At 48.7% G+C, this 26,304-nt stretch overlaps 1 protein-coding gene across 1 annotated transcript in view; it reads right to left on the reverse strand.

Moving 5' to 3' along the window:
- Window positions 1–1,821: 1,821 nt before the first annotated feature.
- The window catches only part of DRGX (dorsal root ganglia homeobox), a 33,109-nt gene continuing 8,626 nt past the window's right edge, over window positions 1,822–26,304 (reverse strand). The window contains exons 4-6 of the mRNA XM_032266851.1: window positions 25,168–25,346; window positions 24,967–25,079; window positions 1,822–4,112 (exon numbers count right to left, since the gene is read on the reverse strand). Coding sequence (XP_032122742.1) covers window positions 3,847–4,112; window positions 24,967–25,079; window positions 25,168–25,346 — 558 coding nt within the window. The 3' untranslated portion in view covers window positions 1,822–3,846. The remainder of the gene's footprint in view (window positions 4,113–24,966; window positions 25,080–25,167; window positions 25,347–26,304) is intronic.

The following is a 26,304-nucleotide window of genomic DNA, read 5'->3' on the forward strand; positions in this document are numbered from 1 at the left end:
CTAAGACATTCTCCCCCACCCCAGCCTCATGCCCACCCCTGCCTCTGGGTACCGCAGATGCCCTTCCAAGCTCAAGTGCCTGGGCACACGCCTCCTCCTGGAAGTCAGCCCTTCTACGGCCCACACAATTTGCTCAGGAAAGAGCGTGGCAATCCCAGCTCCCTCTGCAGACTCAGGCACAGCTGAGAGCCATTCCGTCATTTCTTTTTGAGAAAGTGAGGTTTTCACTCTTCAAGCCTTTGATGTGTGAGGCTTGGCGGAACAAGAGCTGGCCTTTATACTGCACTTCATCAATGCCCAGCACCATGTAGCTATCCATTCATTTAATCTCCAAACAGCCAGCGCCAAGGTGACTCACCAGGAGTCACACAGCCCTTAGAGCCAGGATTCTGAAGAAGCGAAACACGCTTTTAACTAACTTCAACCAAGCTCTGAATTTGTAAAGGTTTCACTTTTTCTGGTGAAGCCAGAAAATTAAGAAGAAAGTTTCCTTTATGTGGACTGGTTGAGTCTCACAACAGGCAGTCCTGAGACTCAACCAGTTCACATAAGGGAAACTTTCTTGGTGTCCACATAAGGGAAATGTCTTCCCGTCTTGCTAGAATATCCATCAGAGAGGCCCAGAAGCTCTGGGCACCACTGAGTTCAAGGATTGCTGCTGGGCCTGCTCTTAGACAGGCACACACCTGAAGGCCAGGTGCACTGGCCGAGAGGCAGATAAAATTGGGGCAGGCTGGACCCAGAGAAGGGAGATACTGAGGACTGACAGGGCCCCGGGGTGGTTTATTCTCCCCTCCCACAGGCCCATCCAAGACAGAACCCAAAAGACAGTGAGCAAAAGTAAACTATGACTCACCATCTGTGAAACCTGCTAGTACCAACCCGTCCTCATACGCCTCCGTGGCCCTCCTGGCCTTGAAGACTGAGCCCAGTTGATCTCATCAAGTCATTTATTAACCACTCGCTGTATGACAGCCAATGAGGCCGAGCTCTCCCTCTTCCTGTCGGAGGCTATCAACTATGTAGCTTTACAGAAGTTGGCCAACCTTACCATGCCTCAGTTTCCTTACATGTGAGATGGGAATCTCAGGACCTACCTTGTGGGTTGGCCATTAGGATTAAATGTGCTAACCTCTGTAAAGTTCCCAGGCAATGAGACAGTGGCAGAGTCAAACGGAGGTCTTTCTAACAGCCTGAGAGGTCAGACACTGGGCATTCACTGAGGGATGGAGGAGGAGCCCACAAGTCCTGCAGGTCCTATGCCAGGGCTGCCCACCCTGACTCCCTGCTATACCACAGTTGCTCCTCCTCTGAGCAGGCTGTCATCCCCAACAAGGCTGGGCTGCTGCCCCAGTCCAACTTCAGTGATTTCTAGTCTCCTTTCCCATAACCTGGAGTGCATTAAGGAATACACTTCAGTGTGACTCAACTTATAAATGAATAATAACAATAATTAATTAATCAATCAATCTCTGGGGGCTTGAGCCTCTTTCCCACACTGAAGCCCTTTTACAGTCTTTTACAGTCACGTAATGAACTTCTGCAGACAGGGCAACCTACAGGGGCTCCAGCAAAACGACCCTGCGAGGCAGTGTTCGTCAATGCCTTGGGGAGGCCTCTGACCTGCACAGGGGCCCTTGTCTTGTCCCAGCATCCACTAAAAGGTTCCTGAGCCAAGTCCTCAATGCCCTCCTCCTGGAAGTTTCCAGAAGGTTTCCATTTGCACATTGGCCAAAGTGGAAGGTTGAAGAGCGCAGACTCCACCCAGCCCTGCAGCCTCAGGGCTGAGAGGAACAAAGAGAGAACCTGAGCTTTAAGGTCTTTCTTTTAACTCCTCTAAATTTATTTGGGTATTTAAACAAACAGAAACTACATCATGCATCATTACTTTTTGCCTTTGTACAACAAAACTAAGTACTCAATATCTCTGCAGAGGTTTGGTGCTCATTTTTCTTTCCTTTCTTTCAGTAACATCAGGCAGACTTTTCGATATGATCCAGTTTTGCACAGTCACTAGAGTGTCGCATCATGAATTATTAAATCACTGCTTCGTGGTAATACATAATTTCTTATCAATTATTCATGCTAATGTGTGTGTAGTTTACTTAATTGTGTTATTGACGATCAAAAGTAATTTCCTGAAAGTCCTCAAGGACACAAAATTTAATCAGCGTAACTACTTTTCAGATGCAATGCTGTTAAGTATTCTTAATTTGCTCAACAGTTCACTTATTTATGTACCTTTCTGGAGGAAATACGAGTTTAATCAAACAATTAGATTGAAGAGTTAGTGTACATAAGGGCTTGAGCTTACATCCTTCAACCAAACATTCGTAATTACAGGGAAACGGAAGCAACTTTGCCACTTTTTGGCAAATCGTTTCATCTTTATACTCAACAAGCAAAATACAGCAGGAGGAAGGATTTGATTTTTTTCTTTAAAGGAGACAGTGTGTTTTATCAAATGCTTCATGGTGATCATAGGCGAGGCACAATACACTCAGGAGTATTATTTGGGGGTCATGGGGTGGGGGAAGGTAAAAAGGGGACAGGAAATCTAAAGGTAGAACCTTTTGATGGTAATAGCTGAAAACAAAATAACCATCATGAAAGCAATAACTGTCTACATGGAAACACTGTCAGCAAAAGCCACCAAAGACTGCAAACTTTCAGGTGCCGGGCACCCCTGCCAGAAAGTGGCAGAGCTTATGCTATTGCACGTTCCCCTTGGATCTCCTCCACGTCACCATCCACACCAGAGAAAACAGCCACACTAGACCAAAACAGAAATCGCAGTGAAATTTGGCCCTTTGGAGCTAATGCTCTCCACACCATGAGAACGCTGTCTTCCCCGTGCTCCATCTCTGCACATAGGCCGTTCGTGTCTCCTTTCCTACATTCTCTCCCCCAGTAAAAAACACCACTGAAGAGCCTCCTCTACGAGCCAGGCATCTGGAGAAAGGTAGTTCATCTGTGTGCATAATTATTTCAGAGGCATTCCTGAAGGGCTTCTTCCCTCTCCAAGGGCCCTCAGGCCCTCCTGAACCAGAGAGCTGCTTTTCAGTTGCTCAACTTTTCACCAACCCACAGGTCTATTTGGGAGAGAGGACAGGCCTGCAGATGAGTGCTTCAGATATGGGGGCCACACCCACAGTGTCAAGACAGCAGCCTCCAATTCATGGAGTAGGTGGCCTGGGTGATTAGCCAGATGTGCCAGTGAGACCTCCTGGGTCAGAGCCGCCTTGGGCCTCTAGGACAGCCTGTGTCCTGTTGGCCCCTCCCTACCCTACATCTTCTCACTTTCTAACCAAGGCCACAACCAATATTCTCCAACAAGAGAAAGGGCATTGCTGCTTGTCTTGGTCCAGGGGAGCAAGAGTCAGCTGGCGCTCCACCAGTTCCCCAGGTCTTAAACAATGTAAGGGGACAGGCCCTTTTCTTATCATGAAACTTCAGCCCATGCCACAGTTTCTGGGGTTGACAAGACCTTCAAAGGCGGCCCAGGGAGGAAACAGGAAGGGAGATGGATAAAGAATCTACCTCCCTCCAAGACTCTGGGCCTGGATGGAAACCCCAGGGAGGCTCCTCATAGAGGGGGCTCTGCTGCCACCAAGTGCCATTGGGATCTATTGCCAAAGAAGCCAGGGCAACACAGCCCCACTGGTGGGACTCCAGAGGGACCCTCCAGGTGCCAAGGGAGCTATGAGGCTCATTGCCCATCCTGGGTCCATGCAGAGGCCCTGAGGCCACAGACTTCTCCTTGCTATTTGGAGAGTTTTCTGTAGGGGCTGAGGCTGGGAGAAGCAGGAAGGGGGTAGGGCACGCTGGGTGGGGCACTGTGGACCCTCATACACTCTTCTCTGCCTCGATCTGTTCCTTGGTGGGAGAGGTCTTGTCCTGGCTGCCATCTGGGGGCGCCGGCTTGGCAGCAGGGCCAGGGCTGCTGCTGGTGGAAGGCAGGAGGTTGGCCGACTGCAGGACGGCTTCTGAGTGCTCACGGGCCTTCATGCGCAGGGCAGCCACGCTGGCCGTGCGGTTACTCTGGCAGCCATAGGTGGGAAGGAAGGAGAGTCCCATGGGGTCTGGGACGCAGCAAGAACACAGTGGGCCCCCTGGAAAAAGGAAAAACAACAGGCTCCCATCACTGTCCACTTTCTGCCTCTCAGGGCTGGGTGATGTGGGGAACAGTCTGAGTTCTGAAGGACAGAAAGATTGATTCCCTCTGGTGCCAGATACTAAAGAGAGAAGAACAAGTGCTCAGAACCTCAAAGACACACAACTAAGGGGCCTAGTTAATAGTTCAAAGGATTGTGAGAGCATCAGGGACACCTGGCCAGTCCTGGCTCCCTTGCCAATCAGCTGTGTGGCCTTAGGCCAATATCTTGGCTTCTCTAAGCCTCAGTCTCTACATCTGTAAAATGAGGTAATACCTACATCACAGGATCATAAGGAGGACCCCATGAAGTCATCCCACACTCCTAAACTGTGTCAAGGCACCCCTAAGAACTCACTGGGGCACTGCAGGGATACCTTAAATGGAGGGAAACCCAGCCAGCCACATGTGTCAGGTGCTGGGCAAGCTGCTGACTGCAGGCGGCTCCCAGCTTCACCACGAGATCCTGCTGCATTCCTGTCAAGAATGTAATCGCTTTGTGAACCTGGATTTTCCAAGCACCACACAAAATTCCACACTGGAATATAAAATGTGTGGCGAAGTCTAATAAGATTCCAAGATTAGAGACGCTATACAAAGCTTATAAGGCACATAAGCCCCTTAGAAAAGAATTTAAAAATGAAAGCAGTCAAATACAGTGGCTCACACCTATAATTGCTACAGTTTGGGAGACTGAGGTAGGAGGATCTCTTGAGCACAGGAGTTCAAGAACAGCGTGAACAACATAGCGAGATCCTATCGCTACAAAATAAAAATTAAAAAATTAACCAGGCATAGTAGTATGTGCCAATATCCTAGCTATTCAGGAGGCTGAGGCAGGAGGATCACTTGAACCCAGGAGTTCAAAGGTGCAGTGAGCTGTGATTGCACCACTGCACTCCAGCATGGGCAACAGAGTAAGACCCTGACTCTAAAAAGTAATGATTAAAAAAACATTATTTTGTTTTCAGCTTACAAGTATTATTTTTCAAATGGCTACTAAGTTGTCAGGGCATACTTAGTGAGCTGCTTGGACCTAACCATTGAATGAACAGAACTTTAACTGTTAAATATTGCTAATGGCCCAGAGGTGTCACGAACGGAGGTTTGAGAACCTCCGAGGGAATCAACTTGGAAATTGCTCAGTATAGGTCCAAGCCCAGGTTAGTCCTTCTCACCCACGTGTTGCCTCTTGGCTGGTAATAATGGAAAACATGGAGATGGAATTTCTGAAGTGGTCCCAGCCAGGGCTGAGGTCCGTCCACACCAAGGTCAGCACCAAGGTCAGCACCCTTGTGTCCCAGCTCCCCTGTAGTCCTGGACAACTCCACAGGCTGCAAGTGAGATTTGAGCTGTTGGCCTGCCTTTCTGAGCATGCTCTGGAGTCTTTCCTCGAGTCACCAAGAGGCAGTAGTTGTGAGACAAATCCTGTGCTCACTGGGGCCTGAAGGCCACCAAGACCCAATGCCACTTCTAGAGATCAGCCTCAGGGGCAGCTGCAGCTGCACCAGCTTTTCCAGCAGCTGGGACGTCCCCACCCTCCTTTCTTTAGACAGGCTTCCTAGTGCCAAAGCCAGGCACCTTCTGCTCCCCTCAGCCACATTCAAAAATCCTCCTCTTCCTTGCCAAGCCTGCTGAGAGGCAAAGGGAAGCTCACCTTTACCACTTGCTGCTCCTCTCCTCATATTATGGCCACCCTGAAGGTAGGCATGGCTCATGTCCCCCTCCGGGTAAGGAAACTGAGGCCCATATTTGCACAGTTTATTGTAGAGATGGGGTCAGAACCTCCTGGTGGCCTTTCCCGCTCCTGTGTTGTTAACAGGAGGTTTAAATGCAGCTTCACCTCTTACCTAGAGTTTGACTGAGGGGCTGATCCAGTAGGCAGCAGATACCAAGACAAGTGTGAGGCAGCACACATGCAGAGTGTGCAAGGGAGCTCTGAGACTGGCCCCACTGCCCTGCAGGCCGGCTGGCCTCTGGCCTGTCATGCATTTGGTCAAACCCCGGGGCCTGGCTGCTCCACTTCTTCTAGGGGCTCTTATACAGGCATAGCCACACCCTTACTCCAGTCACCCGGAAACTCTCATGAGGAATGGCAGTTTTTGCTGGGAACAATGCCTGCTATGAGCCTCAGGCCTTCCTAGGACCCACCCCCACGGGGCCTTGTCTCCCTTCCAAGTCTCCCTGCCCCAGGGTGCTTGCTGGTGAGGAGCGCCTAAGGTATGAAGATACCAAGTTCTTAAGAATGGTGGTCCCCCTTGGAGCAGGTATGCTATAGATTTGTATTTTCCTCTCTGTGTCTATATAGAATTTTCCTTGTTTTTCTACAATGAAAACCAATTTCTTTTAAACTTAGAAACATAATGTTAATTTTAAATGAATTTTAATAAGAAGGAAGGCTGAAGACAGACCCAGCAGGCACATCTGAGAGCAGAGATTGGCTGGGGCTACAGGCTCTTGGTGACCTGGAAGAGGCCACCGTCCTCAGGCTTAGCCCTGGGTAGCCAGCCCTGGATCAGGCCAGATGAGAAAGGTGGGCTCAATCCCTCTCAGGCTGGTATTAACCCCAGCAAGGGACTCCAATGTAAGCATCAATGGTGACTTAAATGCTCTGTGACTCAGTGGCAAATCCAGTCATGTGACAGACATAGAAGTGACAGAGCCTCCTTCCCCTGGAGCCGCAGCTACAAGTCATACCTGCAGTGGCCCCTAAGAAAGCCACCCATAACTATACTCCTGGACCTCAAAATGCAAACTTAGAAGTTAAGAGGAGTAAGTTAACTCACAGAATCAAAGCTACAGCAAATAGTCTATGTGTGTGTAACTCACCCCTATGTACACACACACACACACACACACACACACATACACAGCATTGGATTAATGGGAAACTGAGGACTAGGTGAAGCCAAGGACCCTGTGGTTAAAAACCATAAGGACTGTACATACCATAGAATATGACTCAGCCTCAAAAGGAAGGGAATTCTGACACTTGCTCCAACAGGGGTGAACCTTGAAGACATTACATTAGTGAAATAAGCCAGTCACAAAAAGAACAAATCCTGCAGGAGTCCTCTTCTGTGAGGTTCCCAGAGTACTCAAATTCCCAGAGACAGAAGTAGAATGACACAGACCTGGGGTGGGGCAGGAGAAGTGGGATTTGTTGACAGGTCAGAGCTTCAGTTTTGCAAGATGAAGAGTTCAGGAGATGGGCTGCACAACAGCAGGAATGTGCTTAACATGACTGAGTCATACACTTAAAAATGGTTACGATGGTAAATTTTGTGTTATGTGTATTTTACCACGATTAAAAAGAAAATAAGATCGTTCTTTTAAAAAAGTATACTGGCCAGAGGGGAGTTGAGGGCAAAGTGGCCCAGGAAGATGAAGTGCACACAGGGCAGCAGGGACTGTTTTTATGGATCCTGCAGTGATCAAGAATCTCCAAAGCCCCTCAGGCCACCAAACACTCACCCAGCCACACCCAGCCTCACATCCATGGGGCTGGCACCTTCAACCCACTGTACCCACTGGGCCTTTTCCTAAGGAAGGTTCTCAGGGTTTTCACAAGTCCCTCCAGCTCCTGCCCAGTGGTGGGGGTGTGGGGGAGTTCCTCAGCAGGCAGCTGACCCTGATAGGTGCACACTGACCAACAAGAGCCTTGGGGCTGAGTGCAGTGGCTCATGCCCGTAATACCAACACTTTGGGAGACCAAGGTGGGTGGATCACCTGAGGTCAGGAGTTCGAGACCAGCCTGACCAATATGGTGAAACCCTGTTTCTACTAAAAATATAAAAATTAGCCGGGTGTGGTGGTATGCGCCTGTAGTCCCAGCTACTTGGGAGGCTGAGACAGGAGAACTGCTTGAACCTGGGAGGAGGAGGTTGCGGTAAGCCAAGATCGCTCCACTACACTCCAGTCTGGGTGAAAGAGTAAGACTCTGTCTCAAAAAAAAAAAAAAATCCTTGGGCACACAAAGCCATGGCTCCCTTTCCTTGTCTGCACCCCAAGCCTGGACTGCAGCGAAAGCATCCATCAAAGAGGGTGGATGCCTACAGGTGGACGCACAAACATGGGAACAGTCACACCCAGGAATGTGGCAAATGAAACCTGGCCTTCTGAACGGAGGTCCTCAGAGGCTGCCAAAGGGGCTTCCCCAGGCCCTGCTGAGACGTGAGTGAGAACTGGGAAGATGTGTGGATCCAGGACAGAGGCCTGGGCAAGACTGAGAGAGGCCATCTGTGTAAGAGACAAGATTAAAAGCAAACGGGACAAATCTAGCGAGATGGTTAAGAAGGAAAAGTATAAAGTCTGTGATCTGCATCCAAAGATCCAACTGCACAAAGAAGACATGGCTCAGCAATCGACCATGTTGTCAATACGACTGCACAGTAACTTCACTGCCACCCCACAGGGTTGTGGGTATCCTTAACAGAGGCAGAACTTGCAAAAAAAGGGAGGGTAAAGTCCTTCTCTCTTGTGTGACGGTCACACTCCGCCTTATGTCTCCCATCAACAGATGCCTCTGTCATCACTCTAAAGAGAAAAGCAGTGGTGAGGACAGACACTACAGTGATCTGGGCACATATACATGTTAAATTGTCCAACAACCAGTATCTTCCTTGAATTCTATTCTTCCTTGAATTCTATAGCCATTTTTTGCAAAGGAAAAAAAATGATTTTCACAAGTGGGATTCTTCAAAAACTGCCCCTTGATTTCTCAGTGATCTGACAGTACCAATATGCTGCATGCACAAACAATTTCATGGACCCTGAATACTGCTGAGAAATTGAAATAACACGATGGAGCTTCTGGGGTTCCCAGGGTGACTCATTAGTAAATAGTTACTGAGTGAAAACCCAGACCCAAAGCTCATGCACTTTGGCCATGAAAAGTGTGCTTAAGCAGAGGCAGAGCACGGTGGGTCACACCTGTAGTCCCAGCACTTTGGGAGGCTGAGGTGGGTGGATCGCTTGAGCCTAGGAGTTTGAGACCACCCTGGGCAACACAGCAAAACCCTGTCTCTACAAAATATACAAAAAAAATTAGCCAGGCATGGTGGCAGGCACCTATGATCCCAGCACTTTGGGAGGCTGAGGCAGGCGGATCACCTGAGGTCAGGAGTTCAAGATCGGCCTGACCAATATGGTATAACCCCGTCTCTACTAAAAATGCAAAAATTAGCCAGGTGTGGTGGTGTGCACCTGTAATCCCAGCTGCTCCGGAGGCTGAGGCAGGAGAATTGTTTGAACCCAGGAGGCTGAGGTTGCAGTGAGCCAAGATCGTGCCACTGCACTCCAGCCTGGGCAGCAGAGGAAGACTTCATCTTGAAAAACAAATAAATAAAAAGCCAGGTGCAGTGGCACTCAGCTGTAGTCCCAGGTACTAGGGAGGCTGAGGTGGGAGGATCGTTTGAGCCCAAGAGGCAGAGTTACAGTGAGCTGAGATCTTGCCACGGCGCTCCAGCCTGGATGATAGACTAAGACCCTGTTTTGAAAAAAAAAAAAAAAGAAAAGAAAAAGAAGAAGAAGAAAAGAAGTGTGCTCATGACCCTCACCAAATACTTAAATATTCTCCTATGCACAAAGTGCATTTCTAACGTAAGTTGTCTGATTTTCAAGACTGCCACAAACTAGAAACAAATATGGCCACTAGTGGTAGACACATAGGTTGTTAATACAGAGAAAAGAGACAAAATTTTGTAAAACAGCCCAAAACATTCAAAATTTGCATACAGGCATTTGCATAGAGGCAAGCAGAGCAGTGTCCTAGGATGGCCCGAAGCCATCATAGCTGCAACTGTGATCACATGACATGATGTTTGACAGGGCTTTGAAAACTGCACCAAGCCTCTGACTGCTAGTCATGGAGCCACTGAATTGGCCATGAGAGGAGCTAGTCACCCGTCTTTATTACATCATAAGGTGACAAACACACTTAGAAAAGATCTACCCCCGAACCAAGTCATCATTATGGAAATCCTATCAACGAGTGACAATAGGAAGTCTCTGGGGCCAGAAAGGCCGGTGCAGTTGGGCAGGGCAGAAGAAGGCAATCAGAACAAGAACGTGGTCAGAAGAAATCTGACCCGTGGCCCCACTGTTAACCAGACATGGGACCCACCTTCATCTTCCCAAGCTTCAGCTTTTGCACCTTAACACACCAACTTCGGGGATAAATTCTATAAAGCACCTGGTATTTAATCCTCAAACCATTATTTCCACAACCCCATACAAATTAACGGACAATTCTAAGTCATAATTCACAGCTCATTCCAATTTCCAGTTCATTTCTATGACCAGCTGAAGAACCCAAGTGGTCCTGAGTATCTTCCAGAGAATACCACAATGGGCACAGGACCTGCAACGGTACACACGCACACACACGTAACACTACACATATGCAAATAGCGTGTACGTGGTGACAGTGCTCACCGGCGCTGTGTACCCACCCTGCCTTCAGCACAAGCCCTACACTTTTTCACAGTATTTGTTCCTTGGTGAAATCTTCTCATCTGGCCAAAAAGTAGAGTAATTTATTCTGCCAAGAGAATTTTGAAGAGTAAGCCAAACAAACTTTCAAAACCTCCTCTTAATTACTTGATTGCTAGACATGGGGCTCTAGAAGGAAGTGGCAGATTTTTTTTTTTGTAATTTATCAAAAAGCTATCAAGTGCTCGCTTCGGCAGCACAAACACTAAAATTTGAACAATAAAGAAAATATTAGCAAATAATATTATATAAAGATAAAAAATTTAAAAAATTTCTAAGCTATTATGAATGGGCTAAACATTAAGTTAGCTACTGAGGAAATCACTTTCTTCAACAAAAATACCGTGAATCAACCAATGACCCAATAATAGGGAACTGGCTGAATAAGTTATATTCATACAGAACACACTGCAACTACGACAAAAATATATTAAAGGCGGATACTTAGTACCATGAAAAAAGATACTAATGAAATAGGACAGTTAAAAAACAGGTGAATAAACAGTAAAAAAACAATGTCATCAGTTAGTTAACATATATTCATTCTGGAATATGTACTCGAATGTATAATACATACATGTGCAATAGACTAAACGTTGATGTGCCCCCACCCCAAAATTCATATGTTGAAATTCAAGGTGACAGCATTGGGAGGTGGGGCCTTTGGAAGATGATTAAGTCATGAGCACTGAGATCTCAGGGACTAATGTCCTTTCATAAGAGACTCCAGAGGGTTGCCCTGAATCTCCCTCTTCCACCATATGAGAATCCAGCCAGAAGACCCCCTCTATGAATCCAGTGCCTTCACAAGGCACTGAGTCTGCCAGCACCTTGATCTTGGGCTTCCCAGACTCCAGAGCTGTGGGAAACAAATTTCCATTGTTTATAAGCCCCCAGGTTTATGGCATTTAGTGATAGCAGCCCAAATGGACTAAGATGTTCCATATCCAAGTATAGTAACACACGTACATGCACGTAGTACACATATGTATATGTGTAGCCATAGACCACATCAATCTAGCATCATAGGTGTATGTATACAAATATAAATTTATTTAGAAATAGAAAAATTTTAAATTTAAATTCTTAATTTAAACTTTTTAATTTATAAGTTATTAAATATATGTTTATTGGAGATATATATATTCATAAATGACATTTTAAAATGTTCCAATACCAAAATACTCACAGTGGCTTGTTCTGGGTGTTGAGGTTATGAATTTTTTTATTTTTGTTTTATTGTATGTTTTGCTCTTTCTAAACTGACAGGTATTGCTGTCATAGAAAGGGTGTCCTCCTTGGGGTTGTGATTTCCTGTCTCCTCTCACTCGGATGATGGCAATAGATGTTATCCTTTAGCACAGAGTCCCACACAGGTTGCTAAGGAATAAAGACCCCGTGTCTTCACCACCCAGAGAAGACTCCATGATGGCTAATGGCCTCCGTCTGCACTCAGGGTATTGACAGCAAACATGGGGCTGAGAGCCAGCCATGAGATTCACCAGCAACTTTCTATTTATCTATCTTCCCTCCCCTTTGTATGGACCGAAGTCGGTGAGTCCCTTCCTGCCCACCCCACCCCATGAACCCTCTAAAAGGCCATGACTCCCTCCCTCCCCCCGGCAGACTTGTGCCATCACAAAAGTCTATGCAAGAGTCCTCTGGTCCTTAAATGCAGACTGAGAACACACTACTGCCTCCTGGACACTAAATTAAAACACACAATTTGATTTCCATTAAGTTAAAGCAAATTCCGCTGAATTGATCTAATCAGACTCCATTCCTATATGACATCATGCTTTAAAGGTTTGGCCTGAATATAAATACTTAATGTAATAAATACAGTCTGAAATATTTGATCTCCTTGACAGTTTAATTGATCTACTACCAAGACTGACAGGAAAAATTAAGTTAGCTCTGTCTCATATCTGCCAGCAGCACATTTTCATCATAAAGGTATGTGGACTCCAATGCTGGTGACAAGGAGAGTGCTCACACACGGATTTCCTGTTGAATGTTCAGGTTAGTTTAACAGAGCTGAACGGGAAATGAATGCATGGATTTATGAGACATCTAATGCAAACACCATATTTATTTCTTTTCACCGTATGGTAAAATAAATGAACTAATAAACGTTTTGTGAGTCACAACATCAGTTCCTTATAGTTCACATGGAGAGTTTAAATGGTAATGCCTACAATATTTAAGCATATCTTTAGTTGCTGTGTTTAAGTACAGTCACCAATAATCAAACAAACAACAAGACCAAATTCATGCCTTGGACACATGGTCTTCTACTAATGGAACTCCTGAAGTACTTTCTCCTGCTCTTGCTTTATGTTTATTTCTTGTCTTTTCATCATGAGCTGTGTTCGTTTTTGCACATAGCTTACCTAACAAACTTGATGTATGTGCAATCCTGATCCACTCTCACAGCCCTGATTCCAGAACAAAACTGTCCCATTTTGGTACAAAGTAAACACTCGGTGAATATTTGGTGAAGGGAGAAAAGGAGAGAGAATCTTTTTTAAACAACTTGGCATATTTTAGTTCCTCAAAATTGCCATCTCCCAGGTTCTAAGCTTCCTCAATACCCCTCAGAAAGAAAAACTGTATTCTTAACAAAGTTACCCAATCTGATTAATGCCAAAATCCTTGGGCTAATTTGGAAGAGTTTTTGGTGGAATCAACTCGAAACCTCACCCTTCCCCTGATTTCACCTATTATGTGTAAGGCCTCTGTCTCAACAATTACTTATTCACTCAGCAAACACTCATTGATGGGGATCAACTCAGCCAACCAGCCCAGCCAGAGCCTTGTGCTGTGACATAGTCTCAGGGACAGTGCACGTGTTCTATTTCTGCTTGGATGTCTTTGCAGGGTCAAACAAATAATCACAGCAACTCCAAGATCCAAGGACCCCCAGCACAGCCAGAGCAGCCACAGGGATGCATGTTCCTGGCAGTCAGATGCCAATTCACACAACCCTCCCTCCTTCCAGTGGCAGCCAGAGCTCCACACGAGCAGGCTGCTTCTCCTGCTGCCTCTGGCATCAGCCAGAGCCTTCTGCTCAGCTCTGTGCACTCCAGGGCCCCATTGATTAACAGGAAGGGCAAACCCATCAGCACCCATAGGAAATGGCTTCTGGAAAGTGAGTTGCAGTTTTTCTAGCCAGAAGATGACAGAAGGTGCCTGTCAAAGGAGCAGCATCAATACAGGGTGTAGGGGGCTGGAAGGTGGCACACCCGGGTCCCTGAATTATTGTGCCTCTGACATTCATGTTATGTGACCTTAAACAGCTCTATCTCTTATTCAGGCCTCAGTTTCCCTCACTACATTCTGTGGAAGCAGTGGTAGCATGTTCATCAAGGAGATTCCTTACAAATCTTAAGTGTTGGGTTCTCCACCTGTCTTCCTGACATCATCTAGGCATGGAGAGCCAGGGTTGACCCAGCCACTTTCCCCATGAGGAACGACCACTTCTGTCCATTGAGTCCTCTGCTCCCCAAATACCTGTATCCTCAGAAACAAGCCACAGGACCTGGGGTACTGTGTTGCTTTCCTGGAGCCCTATGTGCTGCCCACACATCATGAACCCCAGTCACCTTGCCCTGGGTACTGGGAGACTCTCCCATGGGAGAGTAAATGCTTGTAGGAAGCAGAAACCTCTGCCTCAGTGATCCAAACTTAAGCCCTATTCAAATCCCAAGTGACTCCTTAGCCTCAACATCATGACTCTAACAAAAATTACCAGCACTTAAGAGGATTTGGATGTGCCAGATACATGGACACCATTAGGTATGGCCATTAAAGTCCTTGCTTCACAAGTGAGGAGCCTGGCATCCACCCCAAGGTGACCCAGTGTCAAGAGGGAGGCAGCACTGCCAGGCTCCTTCCCCGTGTTCATGTTTCTCTCTGCCTGGGGGACCCTCACCCACTGCACAGCTCAGGCATCTCCTCTGGAAAGACTTCTTTCTATGTAGAAAGTTCCTCTTTCCTTTGGGCTTCCCCACAATTTGTACGCCTTTGCTTGCTTCTGTGAGAGTTCATGTCTGTCACCTGAGCTAGGATTCTTGGTGGATCTGTCTGTCTCTTCAAGCCCACCCCTCAGCCCACCAGACCCTTCAGGTAGGGATGAGTCTAATTAATTGCTAGATGCTCAGCCTATGATTCAAAGTCTGGCAGTAGTTGCTCAGTGGGTGCTGAATGAAAAACAGGAGAGGCTTAAGATCTCTGGAGTCCAGCAGTGGCCAGCAGTGCAGAGCCAGGGCCAATATCTTTGGAGTCTACTAAGAGAGGACCTTCTCCAAGGCCCAGAGCAGCACATTCTTTCCTTCTTTTCCCAAACTGCATTACATTTTACTCTGCACCAGACTCTGTGCTCAGGCAAAAGTAGGTAGAAGGATCTAGAGGTGAGTTGGATATGATTAGTGCTCTTAAAGTGTAAATAGTCACAATTGGAAGTATGGGTGGTCAAAAACAAACACTCCAACTCATGGCAAGGGCCAGCATAACCTTGATACCTGTGGCAGTTAGTGTCTGCAGCCAGTCTTCAACGGACCACACCTCCCAGTACTCATACCCATGTGCAGTCCCCTCTGCCTGAGTCTGGGAGGGCCCAGCAATTGGTTTTAATCAGTAGATGCGGCAACAGTGACACTGTACCCATTCTGGGTGTGAGCCTTAAAAAGGCCTGACATTCTCTGCTTTTACACTCTTGGTACCCAATCACCATTCAGTCCTACCTCAAGCTAATCATAGGAGAGACCATGTGGAGAAAGAGAGGTTCCAGCCTCCCAGCATCTCTGTCAAAGCCCCAGACACCTAAGTAATGCCATCTTATATACACCAGTCCCAGCTGCCATCTGACTGCAACCTCACAGGAGATCTTAAGGAAAAGCCACAGAAGAACTGCCCAGCTGAGCCCAGCCAGTCCTCAGAATAATGAGAGATAACATGACAGTTGCTATTTTATACTAACTTTTGGGGCAAACACAGTTAAGTAAGACCAAGCCAAAACCTGGAATGGAGATTATAAGAAAAAAAAAAATCACAGGCCAATCTCCTCATGATCATAGCTGCAAACACCCTAAAGAAAACATTAGCAAACCAAATTCAGTAATACGCAAAAAGGATAGCCTGTCATATCTAATTTGGGTCTGTTTCAGGAAGGTGCAGTTGTTTTAACATTCAACAAATGAATCAATGTAATTAATCCTACTAATATATGGAGAAAGAAAAATCATGCAGTGAGCTCAACAGCTGCAGAAGTGGTGAAATTCAACGTTCATTAATATTAGTGATTTTTAAAACAATAATCAAGATAAAATTCTTAGAAAACCAGGACAAGAAGAAAGTATCTTTACTTAAAAAACAGTAACTTAAAAAAAAGGCAGCAAACACAACTGTGAAACCCTGAGAGCTTCCTCATGAGATCAATAAAGCAACAGCAGGTCACACACACTATGTATTGTATGATTCCATTCATATGAGATGTCCACAGTCTACAGAAACAGAGGGCAGAGTCAGGGTTGCCCTGGGCTGTGCAAAATGGAGAAAGTGGAGAGTGACTGATGATTACAGAGCAGTGAAAATGTCCTAAAATTGATTGTAGTGATGGTGAACACTCAAATGATCAATGTACTAAAAGTTATTGAATTGTACACTTTAATGGATGAATTGTATGGAACGCAATTTATATCTCAATGAAGCTTTAAAAAATTAGAATAAGACCAGATGCCTGTTTTCACCACTTCTATTCAATACTGTACTAAAGGTTCTAGTCAGCACAGTCAGAAAGTAAAAGAAATTGAAAAGAATAAATTTGTAAAAGAATAGACAAACTGTCTTTATAGACATGCTTGTGTGTATACAATATCATAAAGAATCTATGACTAAACCTAATTGCAAGAAATCTTGCAAACAAAAGCTGAGCCAAAAAAATCCAAAATTGGAAATGCTATAAATCTAAAACTTTTGTCTGCCAACATGACACCCAGATAAAATGTTCATTGGAGTGTTTCAGATTTAGGATTTTCAGATTCAGGATGCTCAGCCACTAAGTAAAATGCAAACATTCTAAAATCAAAACAAACATCCAAAATCAGAAACTTCTGGTCCAAGCACTGTGGATAAGGGACACTAACCTGTACAGTGTTTCAGAATGCCTACTTCAGTGGTAAAGCTATGTCATCGTAAAAGTCAACAGAGTGGTGTATTTAGTGGGGAGGACACCACTCCCCACTAAACAAGGCATTTGTAGTTGGGAGTGTGGGGTACAAGCAAGATAACTTGGGGGCTTGACACCATTAATGAAGTCATAGGTGCATGCTTCATGCATTTTTCTAATAAATATTCTATTTTACAATAAAAACATTATAAAAATTATTTTTAAATTTTTTTAAGCATCATGACTTTTTTTAAATCACAACACAAAGGAAAGCATCATTAAAGAAGAAGAGGGGAAAGATGTTTTCGGGGGTCCTCAGAGGAGGAAGAGGTCATTTCTGACTCTGAGATCAGCCTTTGTGGACAAATGCCATTGCCAATGCAGCTATCAGAAGCTGGACACTTTGGCCTGGCCTGGAAGCCCAAGGGCAAAGGCCAAAGCAAAGCAAAATATTCTTGGCTGACGCAGGGGCCTTGCCCTTAGGAAGACCATGGCCAGACCTCTGCTTGCACTCTCTCTCCCTGCACATTCCTCAAACACTCAGTGCAGGACCAGGACTGCTGCTCAGTTGCTCGCGTCTAGTGAGTGCCACTGTATGCCTGCACCACGCGGGGCACGTGACCTATAGCAGCTCCTTCAGTTCTCACTGTATCCAAGGCCTTTGCAAGGAAGATGGGGCCAGACTCCAGCCTGCCTGTCCCCAGACTTCTCCCAGCCCGGACCTTACCTACAACTGGCTAGAACCATATCACCTCTCCAGAGGGTATGAGGAAGAAGGCAAGAAGCAGTCAGATCTTACTCCATTGTCCTGCCGCCATTCTCTGGCCTTGGGCCCTGACTCTAGGGAACCACACTGGGGACAGGGGTCCCCATCATGTCCACCTTGCCTGGCAGGCTGCCCCCTCCCATCTGGGAAGGTCAGCTGTGATGCCACTGCTCGGCAGGCAGCTCTACCTGGTGCTGGGGGGTGGCTGTGACTCCCGTGGCGTGAGCATGCAGTGAGTTATGAAAGCTCTCCCCTGGCAGCTGTAATTATGTTCCACCTCACACCCAGCTCTGTGAATCACAGGTTGGAGGCAGCCCAGCTAAGTGCACCGGGGAGAGCACCTCCTCCGCTGACTGTGGCTCTCCAGCCCCAGCGGCTCCCACCCAGCCTGTGGCCAGCACTTCCCAAGAACAAACCCAAGCGCCTCCCTGGCCATTAATAACCTCCTCTGCATTAATGAATTGTGAGTGCAATCCTGGCCACTAAGACAGCCTAAGAAAATTCTTTGTATTGGGACAGATTTTCTCTGGATGCTCATTATTGTCATGTTAATCCTCCCTGCACAGGAGTAGGGTCCTGCTCTCTTCTTATTTGAGAGTTTCCATAAAATAAAACACACCCACAGTGAGCCCAGCAAGTCTGCCTGGCCATCCCAGAGGACAAAGCACATCGCTGCATGAAGCCCTAGGGAGCCCCGACCAGGAAATCCTACAAAGGACATCTAAACGTGGTCAAAAGTTGGAACAAAAAGGGTCATGAGGAAAGGGCAAATTTCAGTAGCAATAAAGGTCAGATAAATGGGAGAAGTTTTGGAGAAGAAGATACTTTATTGGGTCCTTTAAAAGTGAACGGGGTAGAGGGACTGCAGCTGGGCATGAGAATGGTGGACTCTGGTCAACAATAGTATTGGTGTTCAATGATAGTTAGTGATAGTGTCACCTCCCACGTGCTACACACTGTCCTGAGGGCCTCAAATGCACTGGCTCGGGTTCTCCTCGTTCAGCCTTACGAACTGAGTGCTATTAGGATCAAGATCCCCATTCTGCTGATGAACAAGCATTTCAGTGATTTACTCAAGATGTGCGTGGCTAGAATAACCACGGTTCACACCAGGCAGGTTCTTGCTGGAAACTAGCTGTGCTAGTCAGCTGCCTCAGAATTAAAGGAGAAAATCTCTGCTAGAGCCTGGTTTCTGATTACCAGGCTCTGTCCCTGGTGGGCAGCTTTCTGCCTTGAGGTGGCCAGTTGCCTCACTGCCTGATGAGGCAGCCCAATGGCCATCCAGGCCCCCACCCAGTAACCCATGTGGTAACAGCCTGCCACATCTGTACCCGTGGATGCTCCACCTGGCCACCTCACTGGAGAGACCAGGACCTCTTGCCCAAAAAGGGCCGCTGTCTCCTACACTCCACCTCCAACCCCTGCCCGGCTCTCCCTGGCCCAAGCAGCCCTGTTGACCTTGGCAGCCACATCTTTCTCAAGCATGTGCTGCCCCGCACGCCCCAGAACCGACCCTGATGCCCTAGCATCCCCAGCACACCAGCCCCAGAGCTGTGGCTCAGCTGTCCCAACCCAACCCAACTGGCAGAACCTCAGAATCCCCAGCACAGGATGATGATGCAGTGGAGGTGCAGCGCACAGGCAGGTTTCTGCCCCAGCCCTCCTGCTGTGGCAGTTCTGAAGTATGGGGATTTACAAGGACAGTGGTCATCTCCAGCCTGACCATGACTTCCCCTGACCTCTAGCTGCCCTGGGTCCCAAACCCCTGCCCTCAGCAAGGATTTCCAAAGCATGAAGATCAGTCTGTCTCATTTTCTAAGAAAATCACAATCCAGGGTTTTGTGCCTCCGGCTCCTCTATGTGTCACAGCTCAGAAAAGTGGCAAAAGATCTTCTCCCCTTCCCATTTTCTGAGCCATTCTCCCCACTCAGTGATCTAAAGAGTAAAAAGTGTGATCTAGATGCCCCGTGGAGTATTTCACAGGCATTCCCCTTGGGTAAGGAAGGAGTCCCCAAGATGTTCTGGGCATGTCACTGAGCTGCCAGGCCCAGCCTGTCCACCCCACTCATGTGGGAGGCAGGTGTGGCAATGGCCCTGCAGTGCTGTGCTCTGGAGGCCAGTGCTGGGGGGGGCCCTGAGCACAAGCCTCTGCACTTAGAGCCCTTGACCTACCCCTGTCTGCCTTCCTACCTCTGGTGGTGCTTGCTGGGGAGCTGTTAGCCTAGATTCCAAGTGTGCTCCCATTTTTACAGCACTTTCTAAGGCGAAGAATGTTTGGGCAAATGAATACCCATAAAACTACATTAAAGGACCTAAGAATTTCAAGGACCACTACTTAAAGGAACTCAGCAAACTCCACAGCCCCTAAGCCAGTCCAGAAACACGCCTGGAGGCTCTCTCAATATATGCAAGACTAGGACTTCACATCCACGACAATGATACCCAGAACCAGAAGACTAGGCCCCCAGTTCAGAGTCCTCTGATTTGTAGCTACACATAATGCTCTCGGTGGTGCTCCAATTGCTCGCTGGGAGGACAGGTCTTGCCCTGGGGCATTGGGAGCCCTGCATTGGCCTCATGTTCTAGCTGGGGGCTGGTGCAGCACAGAACATCCTTGGCTTGGATCCTCAATCACAGGAGAGCAGCACTCAGAAGGTATTTAGGGGTGGGCCTGAACCTCCATGGCCTACCCAGAGACATTTGCTGTTTTCCATCCAGGGCTATATGATCCCAGTAAGACCACAAAGCCTGGAGAAGGAGACTAGCACTGATTTGGGTCTGGGAGCTGAAAACAAGTTTGATTCATTTCTTCTGGGTGAGTTGCAGGCTGCCACGGGCTTGGAGAAGTGATTGCGATGTCTGAGCTGAAAGGGGCCTCAGGGCTCATCCCACATTGGTCCTCGTCTCTGGTCATCCTGGGCAAGTCCAGTCCCTCCCTCAGTAGAATTTCAACTGTCCTCACTTGCTGGGGAGCAGCAAGGAGGGATGCCCAAGGCCTCTCATTGTCCCCAACCAGCCATGCTCATCCAGAAGAATGAATGAAAAAGTGGTATCTGGTAGTGCCAGGTAGGGAGGGGAGGACACATTAGGAACTCGAACACAGCAGCCTCCATCCCAAGGGGGACACCTACCCAAATCAGTGATGTGTGACCAAGTGACTTCCCCTCCCCAAGCCTCGGTTTCTCATTTATAAAAGAGCTCAGTCAGGTGCCATCTAGCACCAGCGTGCATGCTGCTCCAGTCCCCTAGTAGGCTAGCAGTCCCTAGGAAGCAGTGTTTAGGCCCAAGAAAAAGATAACTGGTTCAGCCAACAGCTCTGCCCAACCACCTTGGGGGATGCAGGAGGATGAGGGAGGCTGTGTCATAGCCCAGAGCTCCTCATACTGAGCTAGGACCTAAAAAATTGGGGTCATTCCTTGTCCAGGCCTAGAATGGGCTCTGTGCTTAATTTCTGCAGCCTGAGGAAACCTAAGAAAAGGAGAAGACTAGGCTGCAAGGGTCAGAAAGCTGTGCTGGCCCCAAGCCAAGTAACACATGTTCCACCCTTACTCCATCTCTGGGCATTCTCCCATAGGCACCCAACACACCAGCCATTCTCCAGAGGGGTCTGCTTCTCCTCCTCATCCCTGGAACTCTTTGCATATGCTATTACCTACCCCCGGAATGCTGTTCCTCCTTCTTTCTGGACACTGTCTAGGCAGACTCTATCAAATTCTCCTGTCTCCAGAAACCACCTTTGCAACACGGATTGTCAGTGTGTGTGTGTGTGTGTGTGTGTGTGTGTGTGTGTGTCCCACCTGCTGGAGAGGGGTCCCAGGGAGAAGTGAACCCTGGAGAGGTTAGAAACTGATGGTGTTAGAGGCACATACCTCCTACCCAGGGCCCTGGGGCAGATACCTCCAAGGGCGAGGCAGTGCTGACCTGCTGATTCCAAGGCAGCCCCAGGGACTGGCAACTCAGAAGAGCTCACTTCCAGAGGTGTCCCACAATGGAGTCGGTACTTCTAGAATGCAAAGTTGCCGCAACCCACATAAGTGATCCCAGCTTTACCCACTGGTTGTACAACTACGGACCCCCTCTTCTTGTAATCCTGACCACACTACCATGAGAATTAGAAGGGAGGTTGCCTGGCAGAGCACAGGAGAAGTTTCCATAATTGCTCAGTTGCCTCCCTTTCCGACATGACTTAGCTTGTTGAAGATTAAAAATGCACCACTCGGAGAGGCCAGGCAGGAGTGGGCCATGGACAGGGAAGATGTCAGGATGAGCCCAGGGAGGGGAGCTTTGCTAGGGGCAGGAGGCAGGTATGCAGACAGAACTCAGAAAGCACAGATGGGAGGGGTGGATGGAGAGCCCCTTGCAACCCCGGGGGGTGTCACAAAACGGCAGGGCTGCAGCAGGTCCAACCAAGGACTTACCAATTTGGCCCAAAGACTTGGAGGCAACATTTAACAGATGGAAGTTATTATGGACTGAATGCTTGTGTCCCTTCCAAAATTCGTAGGTTGAAATCTTGTGATGGCTTTCAGAGGCAGGGCCTTTGGGAGGACATCACCTGTGAGGGTGGAGCCCTCGTGAATGGGATACGTGCCCTCTTAAGAAGAGGCCTGAGAGGAGCTTGCTTCCTTTCCACAAGGAGAAGTCGTCAGTCTGCAGCCCCAGAAGAGGGCCCTCACCAGAACGCAACCCTGCAGACAACCTGATCGCAGACTTCCAGCCTCCAGCACTGTGAGACATAAACTTCTTCTGCACCTAAGCCACCCAGCATAGGGCACTGTGTCATAGCAGCCCAAACCAACTAAGACAGGAATACTTCGAATACAAAGACAAATCTCCAGCTTCTCTGGAAAATGCAGCAGTTCTGGCAATGCAGGCTCCACATTCCTATGCAGCCATGGTCATCTAGCTGAGCCACGGCCACCCCCTGTGTGAGCAAAGGCCCCTCAGCCCGCCTCTGTCCAACCCAACCAGGGTGCCCCCAGCACGGCTCCTTGCATAGCTGCTTCTGGTGGTAGGGACATATGCCTTCTACCCAGGCCTCTCTCAGAAGTGGGAAAATGACAAACAGACCCAGAGGGCCTCCTGTTTCAAAAAAAGGGAACAAGAGTTCATTTGTAACGGGAAAAGGACAACACCTGCACACGCCCACTTCACGCCTCACCTGCCTGACCCTGGAAACACTGTGTGTCGCCCAGCCCCAAGCGCCCGCCATCAGCCTGACTAGTCAGGAAGGGGAACTCACAGGGGTGTACTGGCTGCCCCTGCGGGGCCCCTGCAGTGCACAAAGACACGTCCAAGTTTGGTGAGCACACTGTGATTCCTGCCACCTCCACAGGGCCCTGCGCCAGCCAAGATCCGGCAGCAAAGGCAGCAACAGGGGAAAGCCCATCTCCAGTGAGGCAGGCATGGGGCAGGCTCCGGGGGTCACAGAGAAAGGGCTTAGGAAAGGGGCAGAGGGGAGAGGAAGAGGGTGAACAGATGTGTGTGGCCACGTTCACTCAGGCTGGCTGATCCAGTTCAGCGCTACCCCCTCCTGTCCACACCAGCCTCTGTCCTGGGTTGGCACTGAGCTGTGAGCACCCCCAGGGTGTGGGAGCCACAAGCCCAGCTCTGTCTCCCTCTCGCGCACTGCACTCAACCTCCCCATCCTCTTGGCTGCAGTCTAGCCCTCAAGCCCCCTTCAGCCACTGCAGGCCTCATCAGCTCAGCCTATCAGAGATGCCATGAGAATCACTGCCTACTAATGGGGCCAGAGTGGGGTGAACGACCTCATCTGTAAAAGAGAAGGTGACTCTCAGGAGCAGAGCTGGCCCTTACCAAAGCAGACAGGGTTGCATAGACATAGGATTGATTGCTCTTTTGCCAAGTCCATCCCCTTGGATGATGCCAGCATCCCACTGGTAGTCTCCTTCTGGGTCCCCTTTCTAATTGGCTGTCCCCACCCCTGTAGCCGCTGAGCAGCCCACTGTATCTTGTTACTATGTCCCAAGGTTGTTCTATGGGGTTGGAGAGTGGGGGGTTCTATGTGGTCCCCCGATCACCTGGACCCTGGAGCTGAAGGAAGTACCAGGAGCAGGTACTGAGCTAAGCCTTGTCCACTCACATCAGCCAACTGAGCTGGAGGACGCACCCAGCTGCCTGGACTACTCAGAAGCAGCCCCAGGCCAAAAGGGCTCCACCTCCTGCCATGGAATCTAACTCAGGATCCTGGCATCCAGGGCCATCAAGCTCTGGCCCCTGCTGGGCACCCTCACCCTATCTTTGGGCACTCTCCCATGGGTGCCCTCCTCATACCTGGAACTCTTTGCATATACTATTCCCTACACCCAGAATCCCACCACTCCTTCCTGGAAACTATCTAGGGAGACTCCATCATATTCTCCTTCTGTCTCCAGATACCACCTTTGCAACACAGATTGCCACTCTGTGTGTGTGTGTGTGTGTGTATATGTGTGTGTATGTGTGTGTATGTGTATGTGTGTGTGTATGTGTGTGTGTGTGTGTGTGTGTGTGTCCCACCTGTTGCAGAGGGACCCTCCTTGGGGGCAGGAAAATCCCAAGCCTTAGCATAGCAAACAGGGGACACCCTAAGGGTATGTCTCCTACTTCCTATTACCAGAAAAAAAGCCTACAGCCTGCATCTGTGTAACCACGTCCTAGGACCCCTGTGACAGACCAGCCCCCTGACACTCACTCCCTCAGACCCAATCTGGGCCCAGCTTTGTTTCTGGCCAACATAGCTGTGCAGCCCAGCCACTGAAAGAATAGGCTTGGGGCCAGGATCTGAGAGACACTGGATGAACCCATTCAGGTAAGGCTGCTCCAGAAATCCCAAGGGCCAAGCCCACAGGGTCTCCTGTCTCTGAGTCTAACAAAACGACCCTAAAGATTTCCATCTTTCAGATGCGACAACAGCCACCAAGAGGAGAGCACATCCTGGAAAACCACAAATCCTAACCGCTCAGACCTCTGGCCTCAGGGAACCTGGGGAAGGCAAGTGGGCTGGCTGCACACATGGAGAGGGAGCTGGGAGCAGGGATGATTGCCCTGTCCAGGTCCCACCCATGAGCTACAGGTTGGAACCTAACCTTGTTGGCAGGGAGTGGGAGGAAGCTGCAAACATGGAAGGTCATGGTGGGGCAGGCTCCTCTAGGACCAGTCCTTTGTGGGTGGAATGATGATTAGAACATTCTCTCCATGCACAGGCTGCTTAGGAAGCAACTGAGATAGCACTGGACAGCACCAGTGGCCCCAGCTGTGACTGACAGGAGGAGAGGAAGCTGCACACACTCGTGCAAGGATGGCTGAGCAGAGACCCAGGTCGGTCACACAACCTCCACCACCCCACAAGTTCGCGCCCGCCAGCCCAGCCAAGCCCAAACTCACCTTTGAGGGAGGCCACATGGGACAAGGCCTGGGCGTAGGTGGCCGTGTTCAGGAGAGTCCCTGGCAAGCAGGAGGGGAAGAAAGGCCCTGCAGGACCCACTGTTCGCCCCAGGCTGGCAAAGGAAGGAGATCACGTTGAGTTCTCACCCTGTGTCTGCAGTGCTGCCCGTGGCCCACCAGCCTGGAGTCCCACAGCCTCACCTCTGCTGGGCCTCCAGTGCCTCCTTCTTGCTCCGGGCCTGGTCCCCAGGGGGCGGGGAGTTGATGTTTCTCACTGGAGGGGGTGTCACCTCCGCCGTGGGTTCCTTGGCTCCTGGCTCCTGGTCCGAGGCCCCTCTCTCTGTCTTCCTCCATTTGGCCCTTCGGTTCTGGAACCAAACCTGAGTCCCCGAGGGAAACACACACCCAGTGAAAATCAGACAGGAGGAGGGACCCAGAACCCTGGACCTGGTGCCAGCACTCACGGCTCACCCTGCAGCCTCCTCTCCACACTATGCCCTCTGAACTACAGTGTCAGGCCCACAGAGGTCAGAAGATCCCTTAGGAGGTTAGAACAAGCACTTTTTAATGAACATTAAATAATAGGAAGTATCTGAATGCCCATAGTAACGGTAAAAGCGCTGTCTTGTGGAAATCATTAATGTTGAGTCACATGCAAGTTCATTTATTTGATGTGAAATGTATTTCCTACTGGAGTTGGAGGGTAATCAGCAAAGCAGCTTCTGAAACCTGACCCGAGGCTTCCTCATCACGAAGATTCACTCGCTCTTCCAGCAGCCCTGGGTATCTAGGTGTGTCTGGTCTGGCCTCTTATCTATGACATCATCTTGATACACATCATGACATATTCATGATCAGCAGCCCAGTGCACCCATTAGAAACACTGACTCTGGGCCAGGCGTGGTGGCTCACGCCTGCAGTCCCAGCACTTTGGGAGGCCAAGGTGGCTGGATCACTTGAGGTCAGGAGTTTGAGACCCACCTGGCCAACTTGGTGAAACCTCATCTCTTTTTGTAAAAACACCAAGGGTGTAGTGGTGCATGCCTATAATCCCAGCTACTCAGGAGGCTGAGGCAGAGGAATCACTTGAACCCAGAAGGTGGAGGTTGCAGTGAGCCGAGATCATACCAGTGCACTACAGCCTGGGCAACACAGTGAGACTCCATCACACACCCAAAAAAAGAAGGAGGAAAGAAGGAAGGAAGGAAATGAAGAGGGAGGGAGGGAGTGAGGGAAGGAACAAAGGAAGGAAGAAAGGGAAGGAAGGAAGAAAGGAAGAAAGGAAAGGAAAGGAAAGGAAAGGAAAGGAAAGGAAGGAAGGAAGGAAGGAAGGAAGGA

Source organism: Sapajus apella, unplaced genomic scaffold (assembly GCF_009761245.1).
Source record: "Sapajus apella isolate SASKATOON/1434 unplaced genomic scaffold, GSC_monkey_1.0 scaffold161, whole genome shotgun sequence".
Lineage (NCBI taxonomy): Eukaryota > Metazoa > Chordata > Mammalia > Primates > Cebidae > Sapajus > Sapajus apella.